The sequence below is a fragment of the Portunus trituberculatus genome, chromosome 16 (genome assembly GCF_017591435.1).
Source record: "Portunus trituberculatus isolate SZX2019 chromosome 16, ASM1759143v1, whole genome shotgun sequence".
In the NCBI taxonomy this organism is placed as follows: domain Eukaryota; kingdom Metazoa; phylum Arthropoda; class Malacostraca; order Decapoda; family Portunidae; genus Portunus; species Portunus trituberculatus.
In genome coordinates this window covers 11,793,729-11,817,153 of record NC_059270.1, presented here as the reverse complement: position 1 = coordinate 11,817,153, position 23,425 = coordinate 11,793,729, and the positions used below count along the sequence as shown (strand labels likewise).

Below are 23,425 nucleotides of genomic sequence, written 5' to 3'. Positions count from 1 at the left end.
TTTAGTGTTAGGTAAATATCTAGGTGTCAGATTTCATATTAAGTAACAAGAGACAACCAGAGAAAACGACTATATATACATGTGAAGAAAAGGTTTCAACAACACTGATAACATCAGATTCTTACTATCTACCTGGCTTAAGTACTACAAACTAGGCACATCTTGTCTTTCAAAAGTTCACGTGTATTTACAGGAACAAAAAAAATATAGTTCAGGATAAATGACAGGATTTGGAGTTATGCAAGGCGATTATGACGTATTCCAAATAACATATAGTACTGTATGTAACGAAAATGACATTAATCATAAATGGAACTCGTGAAATCAATTAGAAATCGTTATATGCGTCGTATCAGTATTAAGTTACGTATCTTTGAATACTGAAATAAAGGCAATTGTGCAATTAGTAAACCCGTGGCAGCGGCTAGCGTGGAGCAGCCGCCAGTCTCCGTCAGCTGAGCTCCGCCATCACGATGCAAGCCACCGTCTTGTGCAGGGTTTCCAGGGTGACCCGCGCCGCCAGGGTAAGGACAGTCTCCGAGGTACTTACGTTAGAGATAAGGAATGTAGTAGAGGCGGATAGACAGTGTGAGCGAGGGGGCGGGTCGCCTGCCACTACCTGGCCGCTACCCAGCGCTTGTGGCAACCGGTGTGTGCAGACCATATTTACTATGGGTACTTCGTGACGACCTCGCCAGCCTGTCTGTGGTGTCACGGGGATGTGAATCACGCAGTTCAGTGCCTGTGTCAATGCTGCAGAATGGGGTAAAAGAGTTCGTGAGAGTAAGTTGGGCATAGCTGAAAAAAAATGTCAGTTTTAATTCATAAAAAAAAATGTACGTCTTTCGCCCTTATTGACCTTGGTAATGTAATCATAGGTATTGCATATAGATTTCGATAATATTTTAGTAGTAGTTTATATGAGAAAAGCTTTAATAGAGAAAATTATTAAAATTTCATAATGTACAAGGAAATTATAGGAATGTCAACTCTTATGTAAATGTATTGTTTATAGGTAAGTTTCGATCTTCCGCCCTACCACCCATCCACCCCTCCCCCCTTACCCCTCTCTCTCTCTCTCTCTCTCTCTCTCTCTCTCTCTCTCTCTCTCTCTCTCTCTCTCTCTCTCTCTCGCACATGATTCTTGAGGTGTCAAAGGACAAGTGTTTTACTCATTCATCAGCCTCTCAGTTCCAGACAAAAAAAAAAAAAATTTTCTTTACTTGTTTTGAATGCATCTACACATTATTTTTGTCACAATTTATTGTTTTTTTTTTCATTTTTACCTACCCGTAACCCCAATCCCCTAAGAAAGTACTGTTTTGCAGTCAAAATGAAAGGATAAAAAGATAAATACAAAATGTATATACCAGAAAATATAGATTTGTCGTCAAGTATTGCTATGGCAAGTATTCTGTCTGGGCTGCGTTGGGCTGGCTAGGCCAACCTAATCAAATGTATCTGATTTAATCAAGCCTAAGCTAACATAACCTAGTCAATACAACACACATCAATGGTAGACGTTTTCTTCAGACTAAAGTAATTTAACCTAACCCAATTAATAGTTATCTAACTAAAGTAAAGTAGCCTAACCTAACTGGCAATGGATGCTAAGAAATTACAGTATTTGATGGCGTGCAGGACACACAGTCATTGAGGAAAAAAAAAAAATTGTGTATTTAAGCATATACTGTTGAAAGCAATCTAGCAGCATATTATACAAGCAGAAACATGGCCAGTTTTCAGTTTCACCCAATCATAGAATATGGCATCAACATCGCTTATGTTTTTCTGGAGAGAAATGTAGTGAAATGATTGATGGTACATGTCATTTCCGTCTGTAAATTTAGATTTATTAGTTATTATTGTTTTTTTGAACTCTAAGTTATGCTTGCCTCTCATTCCCAATGATCTTGGAATATTTATGGGAAATTGAAGTTTTTGAGTGGGGGAGCATTAAATTGAGTAATGTGCACTGCAAAAAAGGGGGTCAGTAATCAGCAAAAAAACCTCTGAAAATACTTTGGTGGTAGCCCTGCTGTTGGTTTGTTTGCATCAAGCTGCTTTGCCAACGCAACACACTCAGCTGCATTCATTATACCACAGCCTAAAAGCCCTTGCTGTTGCTCTATTGCCATGCTTCTTCCCATAATCTATCACTTATAGTTTGTAGGAGATTGTGTTACTCAATCTTTTCCTCCTGCTGCCATAACAGTGAGGGTGTTATGTGTTTTATTATGATCAGATGTGGACATGAGGACATGCTGATTTTCCCTGGAATGATTACTGTTTCTGTGTCAGAGACCTGTCTCTGAGTGCTGAATGCATACCAGAGGTGATTGTGTCTGGCATGGAGGCTTGCATTCCTTACTCTTTTTCTCAACCTAAACCTAAATCTTGATTTAACACAGTCTGTTCTTGGGCTTACATGATAAGAGAGGTTGCCCACAAGAGGTACTTGAGCTTTCCATCACCTGAATCTCATGCACTTTATATTTTTGCCTGGAATCATGCCATGTTTGAAACTCCAATTCCCTTCAAGACTGGTATCTGGCCAAAATTATCTCCAGTAACTTTACTTCTTTATCTTTCCCTCCTTTACTTCATCCTGATGGCACCACTTCTATCTCATGTTTCTAAAGCTGAACTCTTCTCTTAAACTTTTGCTAGCAACTCTACCTTGGATGGTTCTGGGCTTGTCCCTCCCTCTCCTTCTTCCTCTGACTATTTTATGCCTTCAATTAAAGTTCTTCATAATGATGTTTTCCATGCCCTCATTGATCTAAACCCTCAGAACGTTTATGGACCTGATGGGGTTCCTCCTATTGTTCTCAAAAATTGTGCTTCTGTGTTTGCACCTTGCCTGGCCAAACTCTTTCAACCCTGTCTGTCTACTTCTACATATCTTTCATACTGGAAGTTTGCTGATATTCAGCCTGTTCCTAAAAAGGATGATCGTCCTAATCCCTCAAACTACCACCCTATAGCTTTAATTTCTTTCCTTGTCTAAAGTTTTTGAATCTATCTTATATAGGAAGATTCTCAAACATCTGTCACTTCACAATCTTCTCTCTGATCCCCAGTATGGCTTCCATCAAGGCCACTTTACTTGTGATCTTCTGGCTTTCCTTACTGAGTTTTGGTCATCCTCTTTTAGAGATTTTGGTGAAACTTTTGCTGTTGCATTAAATGTATCAACAACTTTTGATAGTCTGGCACAAAGCTTTGATTTGAAAACTGCCCTCCTACAGTCTCTATCCTTCACTGTGCAACTTTATCTCACAGGGACGCCACAGAACACCTGACCTCTGATCTTTCTAAGATATCTGATTGGGGCAGAGAAAACGTAGTAGTGTTCAATGCCTCAAAAACTCAATTCCTCCATTTCTCAACTTGACACAACCTTCCAGACAACTATCCCCTGTTTTTCAATGACTCTCACCTGTCCCCATCTTTTACACTGAATATCCTCGGTCTATCCTTTACTCATAATCTTAACTGGAAACTTCACATCTCATCTGTGATGTTAGGGGTTTTGAGGCATTTCCACCAGTTTTTCTCATCCCTCCAACTACAAACTCTGTACAAAGGCCTTATCTGTCCTTGTATAGAGTAGCTACTCCTTGCATGTTCATAGGGGTTCCACACACACTGTTTTGTTAGATAGGGTAGAATCAAAAGTTTTTAGTCTCATGATTTTTACTCCTCTGAATGACTATGTTTAGGGGGTTCCACTCACATAGTTTAGTTAGATAGGGTGGAATCAAAAGCTTTTCGTCTCATGAACTCTACACCTCTGACTGACTGTCTTCAATCTCTTTCTCACTGCCGTAATGTTGCATTTTTTATCACTATTATCTTGCTAACTGTCCTACTGATCTCGTTAACTGCATGCTGCCCCTCCTCCTGCGGCCTCACTGCACAAGATTTCCTTCTTCCTCTCACCCCTATTCCGTCCAACTCTCTAATAGAAGAGTTAATTGGTACTGTCAATCATTCATACCTTCCTCTGATAAACTCTGGAACTCCCTGCCTGCTTTTGTATTTCCATCTTCTTACGACAAATTCTTTTAAGAGAGAGGTTTCCAGACATTTGTACCACACTTTTGGCTAACTTTAACTATCTTTAAGGGAACTGACAATTAAATTTCTTTTTTGTTTTGATCAGCTTGCCCTCTTGCATGGGGAAAAAAAATAAAGAGACTGAACGTATGAGAGCGGATGTTGATTTCAGCACGGTCCCCTGTTGGAAGTGCATGCGAAGGAAAAAAAGAATGTGAACTTATACAGATCTGGCTAACATCAGCCCCATTCTCATGACTATATGTGAAGAAGCATAAAAATAGTTATATACAATTCATATCCTAACAATTTTTTGCCCATTTCATCCCTTTCTTACCACTTGTACCTATCTGACTGGCATGAAATTTGTACATATGAGTGTGTATATGTTGTGTTACTGGAGACTGATAAGGCATCAGTGCCCTTATACAAAAAGCGTTAATCACTCAAAGGTCAGCTTCATCCTGCTCCATAAGCCTTCTCAATGTTCAGTAGTTTCTTTCTTGTTACCTTGTGCTTGTTGGTTATTTCTAAGTGTTTATTTAGCTTTTGCTTAGAGGAAAGAATGATACACCTTACCCTTTATAGACTAGGTAGGCACTAGCTTGTCTTGTGCATGACTCACAACTCCCAGTTAGGCTCCAAGATATAACAGATAACAAAATTTATGGAGAAGAAAAATTTTAATGCTATTTTTATTCACATTACAAGTGCTGAATAATAGCAAGTGTAAATGGTGTGCAAATCATGTTCTTACAACGTTGGAGGACATTTGAATATAGCATTCGAGGGGAAATGGATTTAATTTTATGAAAATAATCCTTACTATCTGGTAATTTAGGTTATCCTGCACATCCTGAGCAAAAAGGCATATTTGTCCAATACCCCTAGATGCCCCTTAATGCTTTTTTACTTATCTCACAAATGTGTAAGAATATATTTATCTTATGCATTAAATGAAGGATTACTCTACTTTAGCAGATGGTGTAATGAGTAATGTTCTGGAATCGGGGAATTTGTTATTTCAGTACTGTAAATTTATGTGAATCAAACTTTTATGACTAACAATGTCTCTTTCCTTCCAAAGACCCAGTTGGGTCTGGGCTCTGGGCCGACAGGAGCCCTAGCAACTGTGAGTCAGCGCCGCCATGCTTCACATGAAGCTGACCTAGTGGTGATTGGCTCAGGCCCCGGTGGCTATGTGGCGGCCATCAAGGCTGCTCAGCTGGGCATGAAGGTGAGTATCTAAATGATTGAAGACAATGTCATCTTGTACATTTGCACCTTTGTCATTCTCAAAGCTCTTAACCTCATTAGCTGTTATCATCTCTATGAAGTGAAGGATTTACATAAATTTTCATTACATTCTGTTACCATCAAAACATTTTATTCTAATCCTGATGTGATTGATGTCTGAAAAGAAAAGAAAAAGATTGATTGTATTACAGGCAACACCCGCTTAACGAAGGGGTTACGTTCCTAAAAAACCCTTTGTTAAGAGAACCGATTATAACAAGTTTAACCCCTGACTTGAACTTCCATTGAGAGTAAACAAAGCAAGAGTGCATCATAGTACAGTGAAAGGTTTAATGAAAGTAAAAATTATGAAGTTAAACATTTAGGCAGTTTAATTTAAGTCGTTATAATGTACACTAATGTATGTATGTACGTAACTTTATAATGTTGATGATCTTAAATTATGAAGGGAGGGAGAGTGAAACGGGGAAAGGTACTAACCGGTAACCTGTGGAATGTAAACAAAGGGCGCATCATTGTATCACATACAAAACTTATGTACCATATTTCCACAAGGCTTTCCATTTTATCCATTGTAGAGTCTCAAGTTCAGGTGGTTCTTTTAGCTTGCAAGGAAGATACAGTCTCACCAACCTTCTTAATAGAGTCTGCTGACTTGAAAATAGTAGACAGTAGATGGAGTCAGATGGTGGCGAGCAATGCTATTAGTTTTCTCGCCTCCCTCGTGTCTGTGAATAATATCCAGCTTCACTTCGAGAGTAAGAGACTTCCTGGTCTTCTTAGCAACGCTATGCGACATTGCAGGGCGTTTTGGTGGTAAGTTGAGCGAGGGAAGACGAGCTGCTGCTGATGCTATTATTGTTTTGAACTAGGGGAGTGAGTGGTGCGCGTGTTGTCCACAAGAGGCGCTGGTGTATTCAAAAGACTGTCGGCTTGCGTGATACAGCGGTGCTTTCAAATTTGGAAAAAATTACCTGGATAAAACTTCGTTAAAGCGAGTTTGGTGTTCGTTAAACGAGCAGATGGTAGTAAAATGAAACCTTGGTTGTAGTGAAATTTCGTTGTGTGAACCTTCGTTAAGTGGGGGTTGCCTGTATATGAATCAGGAGCTCTGTACCATTGTAGCTGAGGTTGCCTTTTCTCTCTCTCTCTCTCCTGGATGAAATCCTTCTATGGGATAAAATGAGATGAAATTGTTCCAAGATGACTAAACAGACTCCATTAGTATTGTAATTGAATCGAATCTTGTGTTGCAGACTGTGTGTGTGGAAAAGAATCCAACATATGGAGGAACTTGCCTCAATGTGGGCTGCATCCCCTCCAAGGCACTCCTCAACAACTCCCACTTTTACCACATGGCCAAGAGCAAAGACTTCGCAGAACGTGGCATAGAGGTTTGGCAGATTTGTTACACTATACTGTACCTTTGTATTAATATTGGTATTACGTTGGCTCTCTTCCATTGTAGTGGTACTCTCTCTTCATTTAATGAACTTGTAGTAATTTCCCAAATTGGATCTAACAGCTGCTCCTTACATTCTTTTATCACCCAGCCTGATACACCATCCAGTCCTATTGCTTTTCTGACATCCAAATTATCTAATAATCTTCTAATATCCTCTTTGTGTGTGTTGTGTGTGTGTGTGTGTGTGTGTGTGTGTACTGTGGTGCCTCATGATAACGGATCTCTCAGTAACAGATTTTGCGCTAACCAATTTTTTTGAGACTCTTATGGCTGCTTTCTTTTTTACCCCAACGAATCCATAGTTCCCAAGTGGTCATACATATGAATACACATATGACATGATAAACAAGCCAAAAGAGGCATGCCAAATACCATTGTAATATATATATATATATATATATATATATATATATATATATATATATATATATATAATATGTGTGTGTGTGTGTGTTTTACTTTTAGAATTTTCCATGTGGTTGTGATATGGCCACATAATCTTTACTCCGTTTTTTTGTTTTTCCAGGTGGAAAATGTAAGAGTGAACCTGGATAAACTAATGGCTTCCAAGAACAAGGCAGTGACTGCACTCACTGGGGGCATTGCCCACCTCTTCAAAAACAACAAGGTCCTTGGCCTCAAGGTAGGTTTTTTTTTTTTTTTTTTTTTTTTTTTTTTTTTTTTCTATAGCACCTGTAGGTAACTTGAAGAGTATTGGAAGTTCTGTTAAGCTTCCACCCATTAGTAGTGCAGCCAGTTTTATTTATAGTGGTGTCCATATTAGGGCCCATATCACCACCAAAGTGCCATCTTTGGTGGAATCACCTAGAACCTGGGTATCATAGTGACATGTAGCTGTATGGATGTAGTAGTGGTAGAAGGAAAAAGAATCAAAGTTAGAATTTTGTTATCACTAAGACCTCTATCTCTTCTGCAGGGTCATGGAAAGATCACCAGCCCCACAGAGGTCACAGTTATGAAGGAGGATGGTGAGAATGATACAGTGCGTACCAAGAACATCCTCATTGCCACAGGATCTGAGGTGACACCGTTCCCAGGCATTGAGGTGGATGAGGAGTCTGTTGTGTCATCCACTGGAGCTCTCAAGCTGTCCCGTGTCCCTGAACACATGGTGTTGATTGGCGCTGGTGTCATTGGTCTCGAGCTGGTGGGTCTTTCATTGGTGTTAACTTGTGTAGTATTTGTATTTGTAGTAAATTAAGTTTGAGTTCTATTATGTGGTTCATCTTTCATTATAATTTCATTCACATTGTATAGGTTAAGTATTGTTGTTCATCCATAACTATATCTTATTGACTAATAGGATCCTCATATCCATTGGTAATGTTGGAGTAATGATTGTGTGTGAGAGAGGAGAATGCAATTAACTATTTTTACACTGCTTTTGGCTCGTAATTCCTATTTTAGGAGGAGAATGCAATTAACTATTTTTACACTGCTTTTGGCTCGTAATTCCTATTTTAGACTGATAACTAGATCAATTCTTTTTCTCAAATTTCTTAAATACCTTCTTGAACTAAATTAATTTGCCTTTTTCTTATCTTTCACTCTGGTAATAGGACAGTATAATATTCAGTTCCCATTATCTTTTATCTCTACTTATTTCCATTTTCATATTACCAATCATGCTTTTCTTTTAACAACTGGTTCATTAATAAACTGAAGAATCATGATGACATTACATGCTCTTCCATCCTAATTTATTGTCTTACCTTCTTTAGATCCATGAATCTAGTATATACCTTCCTTAATCAAATAGTAACTGCTGAAGACTCACTATCTGAGTCATGTTTTCATCTATTCTTTCACATTTACTATATGTTACTTCCTTTTCTCTTACTCTGCTCCATTTCTGCCCCAGGGTTCTGTGTGGTCTCGCCTTGGAGCCAAAGTGACAGCTGTGGAGTTCCTGGATTCCATTGGTGGCTTGGGCATTGATGGAGAGATTTCAAAGAACTTCCAGCGCATCCTCACCAAGCAGGGCATAAAATTCAAGTTGAGCACAAAGGTCTTATCTGCATCCAAGGAAGGAAGCACCATCAAGGTTGCTGTAGAGGGAGTGAAGAATAACAAAGTAAGTGCTGGTAACTGCTGGAAGAAAAATTGTTAAGGTTGTGAACTGTGTTGTGCATTGTATTAAAAATAGATAAATAAAAGTTATTTAAGGTTGAAAGTAAAAAAAATGGTGCTGAACATAAGGATTTTTAAATGTCAGATTGTTTATAATGTGTTTTAAGATACTTTTTAAGTAATGTTATATTTTTAGCAGTTTCAAAGTCACTCATATTACATTATGCATTTTAATGAAACGTATAAGCAAGTTTTAATTTTTTATTAAAATCCTATAATAAATAAAGCTTCACATGTACATTTCCAGTTCATTTGATGAATATTAGATTTTATCTGGATCATTGTCATCTGCTTACTACACTTTTATATTGAAGTGAATTGATGGTAAAAGACATTGTCACAGACATCTTTTCATCTATCTTTCTCAGAGTATTCATGACTATGATAATCTTTGCCTTTAGTAAAAAACAAAAGTGACAATCTTGTGTTAACCAAGTCTCTATTCCTAGAAAGAGGAGCTAGAGTGTGACACGCTCTTGGTGTGTGTTGGCCGCCGCCCTTATACTTCAAACTTGGGCTTGGAGGAGCTGGGCATTGAGAAAGATGCCAAGGGTAGGATCCCTGTGAACTCAAGATTCCAGACTGTAATTCCCAAGTGAGTGGCATGCTGTAGGTGATGTTTAATCCTCACTAATGAACATAATTCTTGTACTATTAAGAAATACTTGTAAATGTCCTCCTTTTTAGAGGAATATTAATCAAATCATCAAATAATGAGTTTCGTACTATTTGGTTTTAAAATAACATGTTCACCATGGTAATTCATTCTTTAATGACATTTCCTTTGCCTTTTGTGCGTCTCTTACTACTCACAAGCAGCACACACATTTATTGTATGCCCTATTTCTTAGAGTTGGCCACATTGCTACCTACTGCAGTATCACCAAGAAAGTTGAAATATTGAATTTGTTTCTATTTTTATGCTTTTAGTGAAGTACATTCTTATCTTAAAGTTTTAAAGAATGTATATCAGGTAAAGTTGACAAAGAGATATGTCAATTGATAAAACAGTAGATTGCTTGGTACTATGAATATGTACATATGATTTATTAATTATAATACAAGGATTATCCAAGGGATATGTTCCTAAAGGGATCGTGCAATGTAAAAATTGCATAAAGTGAACATGATTACTGAACTAAACTAAACTGTACACTGTTCAAGATTTCACTGTAAACCAAAACAATTTTCCCCATAGGAATGAATGTAAAATAGATTAATCTGTTCCTCAAAGGGCTGCATCTGAGTGTCTCAGCATGCACCACATGCTCCCTGCAGCATGTATCTTGTATAAAATGCTTTTGTGTGCCTCTCAGCTGGAATAAGCAAAGGATCATCATTGCTATAGTAATGGCGTCTAAAGCCGTGTCCACACTATCGAGCATGCTCGACAGGCAAACAGTGATACCAGATCACAATAGATAGTGAGAATGAGGGTTGATGACATCAGAAGCGGGAAAACCACAGGCAGGGATCTGGCAACAAACAGTGATACCAGATGTAGTTCAGCCCACAATATTTACTCCTTCACCGGGCAAAGACTGGCGGGCAAAGTTGTAAACTGATGAGTGGTGCCAAATACAGGTTCATGGTTCAGTTTCACTCTGACCCTGCTGAAGAGTGGGGTGCAGGACCTGTCTCACCATGCAGAACACCATCGAGAGGAAGGAAATAGCCTTGTGTAGGATAATTAATGGCCTGTGTATGAAAAAACAAAAACAAGCCCGAGCTCAAAGGCGTGTGTGGTGCAAGGACTGGTTGAGGAGAAGAGGAGAGTTGGGAAGTCATGCAACTATATATTGCGAACTCCACGACAAGCCTGAAGATGGTTTTATCCAGTAATAGTTTCCACACACTCGTAGAAAAAGTGGAACCATACATAACAAAATAAGATACCCACTTGAGGCCAGAACATATGTGCAAACTCACTCACAGACAGTTGCCGGCTCGTTTGCCGCCAGTCTCCTCGCTTCTGACGTCACCTTCATGCCTGCCATTCACCCTCCTTGCTTATGTATTGGAACGGGATCTGGTATCACTGTTTGCCCGTCGAGCATGCTTGATATTGTGGACACGGCTTAACTGACAGCAAGACAGCACGTGCTGACCTTCCTGATGACATTCATCATGCAACACTGGCTTTTCTAGAGCTGAAGCACCTCTGCTGTTAAGACAAATATGGCGGCCCAAACAAACATCTCACAGAATCTTATAACTTGAGATTTGCCATGCCAGTAAAGCATCTTGACTACTTTGTGTTATTCTAAATAATCCATGTAATATGAAAAAAATTACTTAGTTTTTTTACCTTGTGTTATTATAAATTGTCATATTCTAAGCACGCATAAATTGAGAAATCCCTCTATACCTTCATCATAACTTAAACTTTTCTTTAGTCTGAACAAAACAAAGTATATACAGGTATTAACTACAAATATTCTACCTTGTAATGATGCTGTTTTCTTCAGACATTGTGATATAGCATTATAAGAATTGTTTGTTGTGGACAGCATCTTTGCCATTGGGGACTGCATCCATGGCCCCATGCTGGCTCACAAGGCTGAGGATGAGGGCATCGTTTGTGTGGAGGGCATTGCTGGTGGTCCCGTCCACATTGATTACAACTGTGTGCCTTCAGTGATCTACACACATCCTGAAGTGGCCTGGATTGGCAAGACTGAAGAGGATCTGAAAGCTGAAGTAAGTTCTTTGCTGTATAATGTGAGCTTATGATTATTGACAAGTATTTTAACTCTTGTCATCTGTTCACACCATCATCACATTTTCATTCAGCTTTCACCCTCCCAAAATAGTTTCCTGCAGTTTCCATCTGTACAGATGATCCTTTCATATGAATCCCTATGTTACGAATTTTAAGTGGTCTGCAAGTTTAAAATGTATATGTAATGGCTCACATGTTGGCCAAGCAGCAGCTGTGTATCATCAGAAGTATGTGATGCTGCACTTAATGATACCACTCATATCTATCCATGCAGATTCCTTTAAACTCTGTTGTTTTTTTTTTTTCATTTTTATAAATTTTGGATTGTTTTCACCAATTTCTGTCCTTTTGAACATTTCAACGCATTGGATATTAAGTGCAAGCACAACAGTGATGCTAATATTTCTTTCCTACTGCTGTTCATGTTTCACCATCATCAAGACATAACCACCTCTTCCATTCAGTAATCTATTTTGCCTTACCATCAAACACCCATCCACAGTAGTTTCAAGCCATATTACTTAAGTCTATCAGACTAAGAATTAGAGATCTTATTTTTGTTACTTAAACCATTATTTCATATACAGTATAGCACAACAACATACAGGCATAGGACTGAAATAAAGTTGGAAACAAACCCATAGGAAAATTTATATGATATCATATTTCATGAATACATACACCAAGGCTGTCTATCCCAAAAGATGGGTAGTAAAGACAAGGCATGCAAATTTTGCATTCACACCACCTCCTAGGCCTGTTGTCCCCAACAGGGAAGGGAGAGTACTCCATTAATGGGGATCAGTTACGCAAGTGTTACACAACTTGCATGACTCAACCAATCCCATAAAGTCAGGGTAGGAGTACTGTGTTTATTACTATAGTCTGTTCACCTAAGTCTGAGCCGTGAAGCCGCATTTGAAAGGAGGCCGCTGATTGGCTGGCCCCCTCTCTCACTCACCTTGTGTTGAAAGGCTGCATCACGAATGCTTTGTGGTACATGCTTTTGTTTTATGCGTTATATCTCATCTTATACACATAACAGACAGTTTCTGTTGGTACCGTTACACTCAACAGTAAATGTAGAAGCTTTGATACTCGGGGAAAAACAATTAATAAGCAACTATAAAGAAGTTTTAGTGAGTTGAAGTGGAAAACTTTTCGCGACATCTTTATAACACGGTTTACTTATCATCATATCCTTTGGATACATTTAAAGGAATGCTGTTATAAATTATTGCATTTCATAAAAGAATGTCTCCTGAACGGTATGCAACTTCCAAATCATAGTTAAAAGATAATGTAAGCGAATTACATAATTTATGAGATGGTGTCACTCGCGGTGACGGGCAAGTGACAGTGGGCAGCACGACACAATACGATACTGTATCCAGGAGGAGGTGAGGATGGAGGTAAGGCGAGCTGATTGGCTGGCACGCTTCCTGCTCACTGTGTTGAGAGGCTGTGTACTGACGGATCTCGTGGTAGATGTTTATGTTTTATTCCTTATATCTTGTCTCATGCACATGACAGATAATTTATGTTGGTACCTTTAGCCTGAGCAGTGAATGCGGAACTTTCGATACTCAAGGAAAAAATAGCAATATGCAACAATAAAGAAGTTTTGACGAGTTGAAGTGAAGGCTGCATTGCGATAACTTTATAACAGTTTATTTATCATCATTTTCTGTGTATATATTATAAGGAATGCTGCTTTAATCTATTGCATTTCATCAAGGGATATCTCCTGAAGGTAATGCAACTATCAAATTATAGTTAGAAGATAATGTAAGCGAAATAGAGTATTATTTATGGGAAAGTATGACTCGCGAGGAAGGGCACGGAGGAGTGGTCGTGGTGGGAGCATAATCCAGTTATAACTGGATCAAGGTGAACCAGCAGTGTGTCTTCACTGGCGGCAGTCCGCCGTGCCCTTCCTCGCGAGTCATACTTTCCCATAAATAATTCTCTATTTCGCTTACATTATCTTTTAACTATGATTTGGAAGTTGCATACTGTTCAGGAGACATTCTTTTATGAAATGCAATAATTTATAACAGCATTCCTTTAAATATATCCAAAGGATATGATGATAAGTAAACCGTGTTATAAAGATGCCGCGAAAAGTTTTCCACTTCAACTCACTAAAACTTCTTTATAGTTGCTTATTAATTGTTTTTCCCCCGAGTATCAAAGCTTCTGCATTTACTGTTGAGTGTAACGGTACCAGCAGAAACTGTCTGTTATGTGTATAAGATGAGATATAACGAATAAAACAAAAGCATGTACCACAAAGCATTCATGACACAGCCTTTAAACACAAGGTGAGTGAGAGAGGGGGCCAGCCAATCAGCGGCCTCCTTTCAAATGAGGCCCGGCTTCACGGCTCAGAGCTGGCATCTGAAAAATCATTAAATAACTTAGTGTTCATCTGTTTGCTTTTTCCACACTTTTCTACTTCTTGTGGCTCTTTTCTCACCTTTATAATTGTCATAACATTGCACATACAACCAAGCAGTCTGTTTAGTGCGTATTCTTGTAATGACCCATTGATATGCGCGCGCGCACACACACACACTTATGCAACCTTACCCTTTCCATTTTGCTCGTCAGGGAGTGGAGTACACCGTTGGCAAGTTCCCCTTCGCTGCCAATTCTAGGGCCAAGTGCAACAATGATACTGACGGCCTGGTAAAGGTCCTGGCTGACAAGCACACGGACCGTCTCCTTGGCGCACATCTTATTGGACCAGGTGCTGGTGAACTGATCAACGAGGCTGCACTGGCCATGGAGTATGGGGCAAGCTGTGAAGATGTTGCACGAGTCTGTCATGCTCATCCCACCTGTTCAGAAGCGTTCCGTGAGGCTAACTTGGCAGCTTACTTTGGAAAGGCCATCAACTTCTAAATCCCAGGGTGTCTTTTTATTTCTTTCCCAAAGTCCATCAATTATCAGTATGTCCATGTCATAGTTTTGCACATTAACATTTCTTTTATGTAGTATGAGGTGGGTTCTTAATGTGTTATCCACTGCTGTACTGTATATGCATTCACCTTAGGAATATGGTGGTGATGCACTTAGTCACACACACACACACACACACACACACACACACACACACACACACACACACACACACACACACACACACACACACACACACACACACACACACACACACACACACACACACACACATTTACAAAGGTTGTTTGTTACTGAAGGTCCCTGTATCAGGTGCATTAGTGAAGTGTTGAGAGGGAAAGAAGAGGGAAAGAATTTTGATGTGTATACTGTGTTTGCATTATTCTTTTCCCTCACTAAAATTTGTGATGGATATTATACTGTAATGAGTCCTGCAAAGTAAGGCACAGCCATCCATAAATATTAATGGATTAACAGCTCTAATTGAAATGTTTTGTCTGTAGTGAAAATGGCAGTGATTTATCATGAAATCAGAAACTTAAAAGCTGTCACATCAAAAGTTCTAAAGAAGTAATCTAAGTGGCTATTTTATAACATTTTTAAGGTTTTGTGCAGAACACCATTTGATAAAAAGTTGCAGATGCAGTTTGGGAAGAGTTGAGATGTCCATCAGAGCAGTTGGAACTCACTCCCTGTGTACATATTTGTGAATATTTATGAACAATACAACACAAAAAAAATTTTTGTTAAGTTATCCTTCATGGAGATTTAATTTCTAAGTAAATCAACTTGTATACAAACTATGATTTCTCTCCTTCCATTTTCCTTAACCAAGATTCCTAAGAAGCAGCACAAAAAGCAGCATCCATATTTTTTAAAGATGAAGTACAGAAAATGGTAAGTCCTCATTTTGTACTACTGTCAAAGCTAGGTATATGAAGCAGTTGAAATATTTGAGGATTTGGTGGTGAATGAAAATATCAAGTTTGTGTTTACCAGGGATTTTGTATGGCAACCATGAAAGTGAATACCTTTCATAATTGAATAACTTCCCATAGGAAATGTGGTATTTGAGAGAGAGAGAGAGAGAGAGACTTACAATGGGTGCAAAAGAAGCAAAGGTTGGAAGACCATATGGAAAGGGAAGACAGTGGTAACAAGAAAGCTGATGGGGAAAGAGAGTAAGAGATGTTCATAACTACAGTTAATACAGGATTTGACTCATGCAAACTATTCAGGTGTTTTGGTGCATTTAAGTGTTATGGTATTCTACAAAGGATGTATCATTAAATCAGCCATCTAAATACCCTGGAAATTATCTTGTGAACCCCTGGATGATTGAGAACCACTGCTCTAAAGTATCGACATACGGTGACCTTGAACGCCGAGACTACTCTTGCCACAGGTCTCATTCACAAATTACATACCTTACTTTACTTTACTCTATCATATGTTTGTACTTCCTAATTTGTGAATAAAAGTATCAAATGATATTAAATCTCCCCAACTATCCCCACCCTCCCACCTCCCTTTCCTTAACACCCACCGATCTCCCTCCCTGCTTCCTTCTCACTCTCACATACCACCAACGCCGCCACCACCAGTGACCAGGCGTTCATTTCACCACCAGTTACGAGTCCTGCCAATACGCTGACCACTCTATCTCTATCTACTCCACCTGCCCCACCAGCTCCACCTGCTCAGTGAATGGGTGAGTCTATTAATATAGTAAAAAGTTGGGACATGATGGGACGGTAATGGGGCGGATAATTGACAAGAAAGTTGTGTAATAATGTACTGAACGGGTGACGTGACGCATGGGTGAGTGAGTGGATACTGAATGTTGTGACAGTGATGGGATGGACAGGCTGAACTAGGAAGGTGAATCGTGCATTGAAGGAATCACATGTGGACAATTAGCTGGTGGAGGGTAGTAAATTAGGCGATTGGTAGTTATAATGCGTTGGGTGGTTATGTCGGTGTTATGCGACATCCAAATGGTCGACCTATGCCTGGAAGGCTGTTCCCTAACCCAGCAGTCAACAAACTGCTCGTGAAGGTGTCTACACGGAGTAATAGTGAATTACTAATGAAATACCGCGGTATTTCATTAATAATTCACTATTACTCCGTGCCCCAGAGTCCAGGTTATCCTCATGGCATGAGCAAAACTAAGATATGATATCTATTATAGTAGACAATAGAGGAGTGAAAACATCTAATATCGTGGTGAAAGACAACACGCCAAGCTAAAAAGGTCACAAGAAGAAGAAGAAGCGGCCAAGTCGCCGGAGTCTCCGCCGTCGGTGGCCGATCTCATCATCTCTGCTTTATTTTTTGGTATTCCATGTAAGATTTCACTTTATGCATTACAAAACAATCTTTTCTTGGGGGCAAGGTTTGTAAAATGCTAATAGAAATGTTTTGTGAACATAAATGCATATATAAGACAGTAACCACCTCCAGAGGTGGTGTTCCCAGCAACCTCATCACCGTCTCTCCAAGCATTCATGGAAGCCATTTTGCGGCAGAAGGTTGCTCTGAGGTTGTTAAGGAATCTTGGATCCAACTCCAGGAGTGTTAGAGACAGGCAGGGAGCCAGACAATCACAGCGAAGATGCCGTGTTCGGTCCCTCACCCGGCAAATTGAAACCCAGAAAATTTGCTAAAACGGATGTGGTTGTACGTTATGCGGACTTTACGGTCTAACTTTATATAGTACGTTAAACCGGAAATTCGTTAGACGAACGTTCATTAAGCAGAGTATTACTGTACCTTATTTAGTTTATTTGCTGGTTGGAGAGGGCTTGAAATACGAAGTGATGGGTCTCTGACTGGACATTGGTTAAGATGAGAGTGCAAGGGAACCACGTCTGCACACAACAGCAGCATGACAAGGAGAGAGTGAGTGGTGCGAGGCAGTGTGCTACCGCCAGCCCCGGAGCGAGTCCAAGACCAGGACCAGCGGGAGATTCAAATAGAGACCACATCGTGCAATCGAGTCAAAGTCGTGCTCAGCGAAATATGGTATATTTTACCGATTCGTGTATACGCGAGATTCGTGTTCAGCGAGGTATGTCAGTAGTAGCTACTTGAAAGAGTGAGGTGGTATTGTCGAGAGACAGGAAGTGGGGGACTGGAAGCGATGGCCACGCAGGTTGACAAAACCATTGTGATTGGCCCAGATGTGCAGGGAGGGCAGTATTTGCTGCCCCAGCCTCGTTATTTTACTTCCGTTATTGCATTTTCCACTATGCGCGTTTTTAGGGACCAATTTAGTGCGATAACAGAGGTTAGGTGCATATACCCTCGGCCTCAGGGATGTGCCATGCATGCACCAGCTGCGTTTGGTTTCCTGCTGTGGCACCGTTCTTGGCTTCACAGGTTGCGAGATGAACCTGGCTCTATTTTCAAGAAAATATTGTTATATATATACAGTTGTGCTATGAAGGTTATCGAGATCAATTAAATGTTTTGATACTAATATTCCCAAATCTTAACTTAAGAGAGAGAGAGAGAGAGAGTCTCTCTCTCTCTCTCTCTTGATACTAATATTCCCAAATCTTAACTTAAGAGAGAGAGAGAGAGTCTCTCTCTCTCTTAAGTTAAGATTTGGGAATATTAGTATCAAAACATTTAATTGATCTCGATAACCTTCATAGCACAACTGTATATATATAACAATATTTTCTTGAAAATAGAGCCAGGTTCATCTCGCAACCTGTGAAGCCAAGAACGGTGCCACAGCAGGAAACCAAACGCAGCTGGTGCATGCATGGCACATCCCCCTTGGAGGTCCGAGGGGTATATGCACCTAACCCTCTGTTATCGCACGAAATTGGTCCCTAAAAAAACGCGCAATAGTGGAAAATGCAATAACGGAAGTAAAGAATAAATAGCAGGCTGGGGCAGCTTAAATACTGCCCCCCTCCCCTGCACATCTGGGCCAATCACAATGGTTTTGTCAACCTGCGTGGCCATCGCTTCACTAGCTGGACCGGCCCAGGATGAAATTCTAGTTGCAGTACAGGAGATGATGGAGGTGGCTTCCAATGGCCTTAGAAACTAGTCTGATCAACAGCTTTCCAAATATATGTAAATATATGCACTCCATTTGGACCAGCCTCCTGCCTATCCAGGATGCCCCAGCCCACTACTACGTATGATGATGACTAAAGTGGCTTGCTCAAGAAACTGTGGATGTTGTACAACAGTGATTGCACCAATTGGGCCAGCCTTCTGACTGCCTAGGATGCTTTCTTGCTCTCAGAAGATGGTAGTATAAAATGACCTAATCAACATAAAAAAATTAAAATGTCCATAAACTACCTAAAAATCTGAAAAATGGCCATAATGTGCTTAAGGAAAAAAATACTAAGTTAAAAATTACTAAGTTGAAAATACTTTGAGGACTCTCTAGAGACTTCGTAAAGGGTAATTCAATAATTTTTTTTTTTTTTTTTTTTTTTTATACATGTGGGCTTTTTTCATGGGGAATTTATGGGCTAAAGGGGATACTGTTTAGGGTATCTCCTATCTCAAAGCCCACCCGCTAGGAAACTATTGCCCCAAATGAGGAAGCCCAGCCTACACTCGGACCATGCATGATTCAAACCCATGCACTTGGAGACCCCTCAGACCCCAAAGCACGCATGGTCATTTCTACAATCTTCTGTAGAGAGCTAGAGTGCATCCTGAGCAGTCAGAAGGCTGGTCTGATCAGTGCACTTGGGAAGCTGTTGTATCCAGATTAAGTTTTTAAGTGAGTCACTTTGGTCCTCATCTTCAGTAGTGAGCCAAAAACATCTTGGGAGGGCAGGGTTCAATTGATGACGACATCACAGGTTCCAAAGTCTTTGTTCTCTGTTGTAGCCATAATAGTATAAGTGACACCCTTAACAGCCTCTTCTGTCGTGGCCTCTTGAAGCTTACTCATTCTAGGTTTGTACTTCTTTTACAGTTTGGTTCTTACAAGCTCAAAAACAAAAAATCATAAAAACAAGTCTCTTAGCCTTTAAATGGAATTCTCAAATATGCCTCACACATAACAAATCAAAGAAAAAAGTGTATGTAATTATGTTATACCTACTATATCACAGTAATTGTTAAAAAAAAACTATATTTAAACTTAAGAAACAATTCAAGACTTCGGAACAAAAGTAAAACAAGAAAAAAATAATAAAAACTCATCTGTTCATTCTTTGGTGTTCTTTTGCTCCTTAAAATCCTAGATCTGTCTTCTATCCTAAAACTTGTCACCTCTTCCTTCCTGATTCCTGTGTCACCACCACCACCAAGTATGGTGTGGAACACTTCTGGATAACATTTTCAACCTAGAAAAAAATAATTAAATAAATAAATGCGAGTCCAATAATGTATAAATCAGTTGTATATAGCTTCTAATAAATATAATCAGTTGTATGATGTTTCCTACATATAACATTTGGTATGATTAACTGGCCTATTTAACCCCTTCAATCCTGGGACACATTTTTACCTTGAGATTTGTGTGCGATTAAACCATTTTATTGACAATAGGAAGGGTCCATGGAATACAGAAGATTAATTCCCACAGACTTCACTATATCAATCTCCTACATAATTTAATGAAGCTGTATAAAATCATTAAACAGTAAGCAGAATGAAAATGGAAATACATCATGGTACTGACTTGTTTTCCTATATATGATTCAAAGAAACTTCACTGACTAATATTAACAATAATATTTGTGCCCTGTATTAAGCAAACTAATCCTGTATTGGTCCTGCAGGAAGTCAGGTACTAGTGAATCACTGTCATCTCCAGCAATAAAAGTATCTTAAAGAAATAAAATATGGTCTTTTTGTTGAAAACAATAATGACCTTAATTATTTTTAAAGTTAAGTTATTTTAACATAATAAATCTGATTAAACTATTAGTTATACTATGATTTTTGAGTCAAAACTAGTACAGTAATACCTCGAGATACGATTGCCCCAACATACAATTTTTTTTATACATGAAAAATTTCATAAAATTTACGCCTTGAAATATGATGATATTTTTAAGATACGAATAGCCATCGGCGCAGCGAATCCTTGGCTACCCTGCGTCCACCCAAACATTCAGCCCGCGTTGTGAATCATTGTTCATCCTTTGTGCATGTGTCTGTGTTCCCCTTTACTTAAGTTTTGTGATCATGGGTCCCAAAAGTAAAAGTTTGGTGAGAAACACACAAAATAGCCTGTATTCACAAAAGTTGTCTCCTGATAACATGGCGAGAGACCTGAGGTATAGAAGTAAGGCGCGTGGGAGAGGTGGCGGAATCAGACACAGTGAAATCACTGTCGCTCCCACCATCCATCATTGGTGAGATAGTGACGTAGAGCATGTGTTTACTCCTGATGAGTGTTGCCAGCTCATAAGCAAAGAAAATGGGAAGAAAATAGCCAAAATATAGCCGTAAAAGCCTAAACGTCTATCAACATGCCCCGAGTCTTGCGTGATGAATGTCTATCGATGTGTCACGAGTTTTGCGGGTTAAGTTGTTATTTTGGGCAATATAGTTAATTTATATCATGCGTATAATAAAATTGTATTTATCTTATATTGAATCTATATTTGGTATTTAAAGCATGTTAATTTTTTTGGGTGGGGTGGTAAATTCATATCACAAGAACAAATTAATTCTACTTCCATTAGTTTCTATGGGAAAAATTGATTTGATATATGATTTTTTTTATATATATAACTATTGTCACGGATCAAATTAAAATCATATGTCGAGGTACCACTGTATTGGATAACATACTAAATTATGATTTAATATAATATTGGCTAGTATCATAACTGATGCATAATATGATAGTGCATATTTTGTATACGTATATATAAAGGTATGGGTTGTAAGTTAAAACAATGTACTATTGAGGAAACTATAGCATCCATTGAGATCAGATGTGCCTCTTTTGTATAGGCCTATAAAAGTAGGCAGACAAATTTGACTCACTCACTCTCTAAAGCACTCTCAGCACCAGCAGTAATAGAGCTCACCTATCTGTACCAGCACCAAGCAAGTGGCACCACTACGACCCCACACTACCTCCACTAAACCTCCTTTAAGACAGCTAAGTTCAGGCTAATGTTTAGGGAAGACCTTCACTGGTTTAGCTTGGGCTAAGCTCACACCAGCAGCCACTAGCCACTGTAAGTGGTTTAAACAATAGGACTGTGTTTTATATATATATATATATATATATATATATATATATATATATATATATATATATATATATATATATATATATATATATATATACACTCTGTCTCCACTTACATGTTACATGGTACTGAGTCTCATGCCAGTTGAGACAGCTAGGTTTGGTACAAGAAAATGACCTCATAAGACAAAGAAGTAATAAGGGCCAAAACGCAAGCATTAGTGCAAAAAATTTATAAAGAAAAGAAAATTATTCAAATTTTCAAAAACCTATTTTTTTTTTTTTTTTTTGGTAAAAAAAAAAACAATTTATTCCAAACTTGTTACCTTGTTGTATGTTCTTTCCACAATATTCAGTCTTTCTAGAAACAGAAAGGAGGCTAATGCAACAAAGACCAGATAATTTCATCCCCACTGGAGGAAATCACCACAGACAGGAGGGATTTGGGAGATGTATAACAATGAAGAGGTGCAAAGTTTCATCAAGTTTTACAGCCTCTAAATAAATATCTTGTTCATAAAAAGAAAATGTAATGATTTTTATTTTTTACTAAATTGCATGAACATTTATTAAGATGAATGAATAATGCAGCATTACACAACACATATAGGTGTATTTTAACCTACACTTAATCAGTTCCGGTGTTCCCGACTTGAGTCAAAATATCCACAATACAAACCATAAATATACATAGTAAGATAATAGTATTGGTTATCTTCCTTAATCAAACAGACATGAGATTTAACAATGGTGGCTGAATCACAGCCAACATACCAACACTATTTGAGGCATGGACAAGGAAAAAGAGTCATAATATCAAAATCCTTATTTTCAAACATTTCTATATCTTATCTTAAGGGCTCTGGAGGAAATTATTAAGGTTTTTCAATTGTTTTCAAGATTTTGTTAATAGTTTACTATGAATTCAGCATTGTTAACTGGAGAAAAATGTCCGTCATAACCTAGCAGATTATCTACATGAACTTTAAAAACAGTCCTAAAACCATGGTATTTAAAGAACATGAGGTGAATGAAGCTAGTGAACAAAGGGTTGGTACATGACCATAACCTGTAGCAATATAATTCTCAATCCTACTGGGCTACAAGTATAGCAGAAATTACAACCACATGAAAAGGGGCCACTACTGCCAAGGAAATTTCCACACCACCTATACATATAAGCATCGCATATATAAATGGCAGGAATCAGTAGGCTCCTACCTTGACTCCTCCCCTCCCTCCTTTTTCTCCTTTACTCTTTCTCAAATCATACAACACCTTTGTTCACTCCTACCCAAGCATACACGTATTTCACACAGGTCAAATGAAATACATGATCTTATTTTCTATATCAGTGCAAATGGGAGCTGTACACAAAAAGTGTAAACTAAAATAGCTAACAACATCACTCTCAAGGTATACACGGCCCGGTAGCTCAGTGGAGCTTCACAAACCAGATGACCTTCGATTCCCCCCCTGGAGATATTTGGGTGTGTCTCCTGTAACCCCTGTTCACCTAGCAGTGAAAAGTTGTGACCTTGTTGTCCCGGTGTGTGGTGTGTGCCTGGTCTCAGGTCTACAAGATCGGAAACAATGATCTGAGCTCTCAAGCCTGGCTGTCTCTCAGAGACTGCAGCAGATC

General features: G+C 38.9%; 1 protein-coding gene across 1 annotated transcript; it reads left to right on the top strand.

Annotated features, from left to right (window-relative positions):
- Window positions 1-374: 374 nt before the first annotated feature.
- Window positions 375-14,809, top strand: LOC123504588 (dihydrolipoyl dehydrogenase, mitochondrial-like). The gene is made up of 9 exons (XM_045255236.1): window positions 375-524; window positions 5,150-5,299; window positions 6,576-6,713; window positions 7,311-7,427; window positions 7,722-7,952; window positions 8,667-8,879; window positions 9,385-9,530; window positions 11,446-11,635; window positions 14,271-14,809. Exons 1-9 carry the CDS (start codon window positions 474-476, stop codon window positions 14,562-14,564), a joined length of 1,530 nt encoding a protein of 509 aa, XP_045111171.1. The 5' UTR covers window positions 375-473; the 3' UTR covers window positions 14,565-14,809.
- Window positions 14,810-23,425: the final 8,616 nt, after the last annotated feature.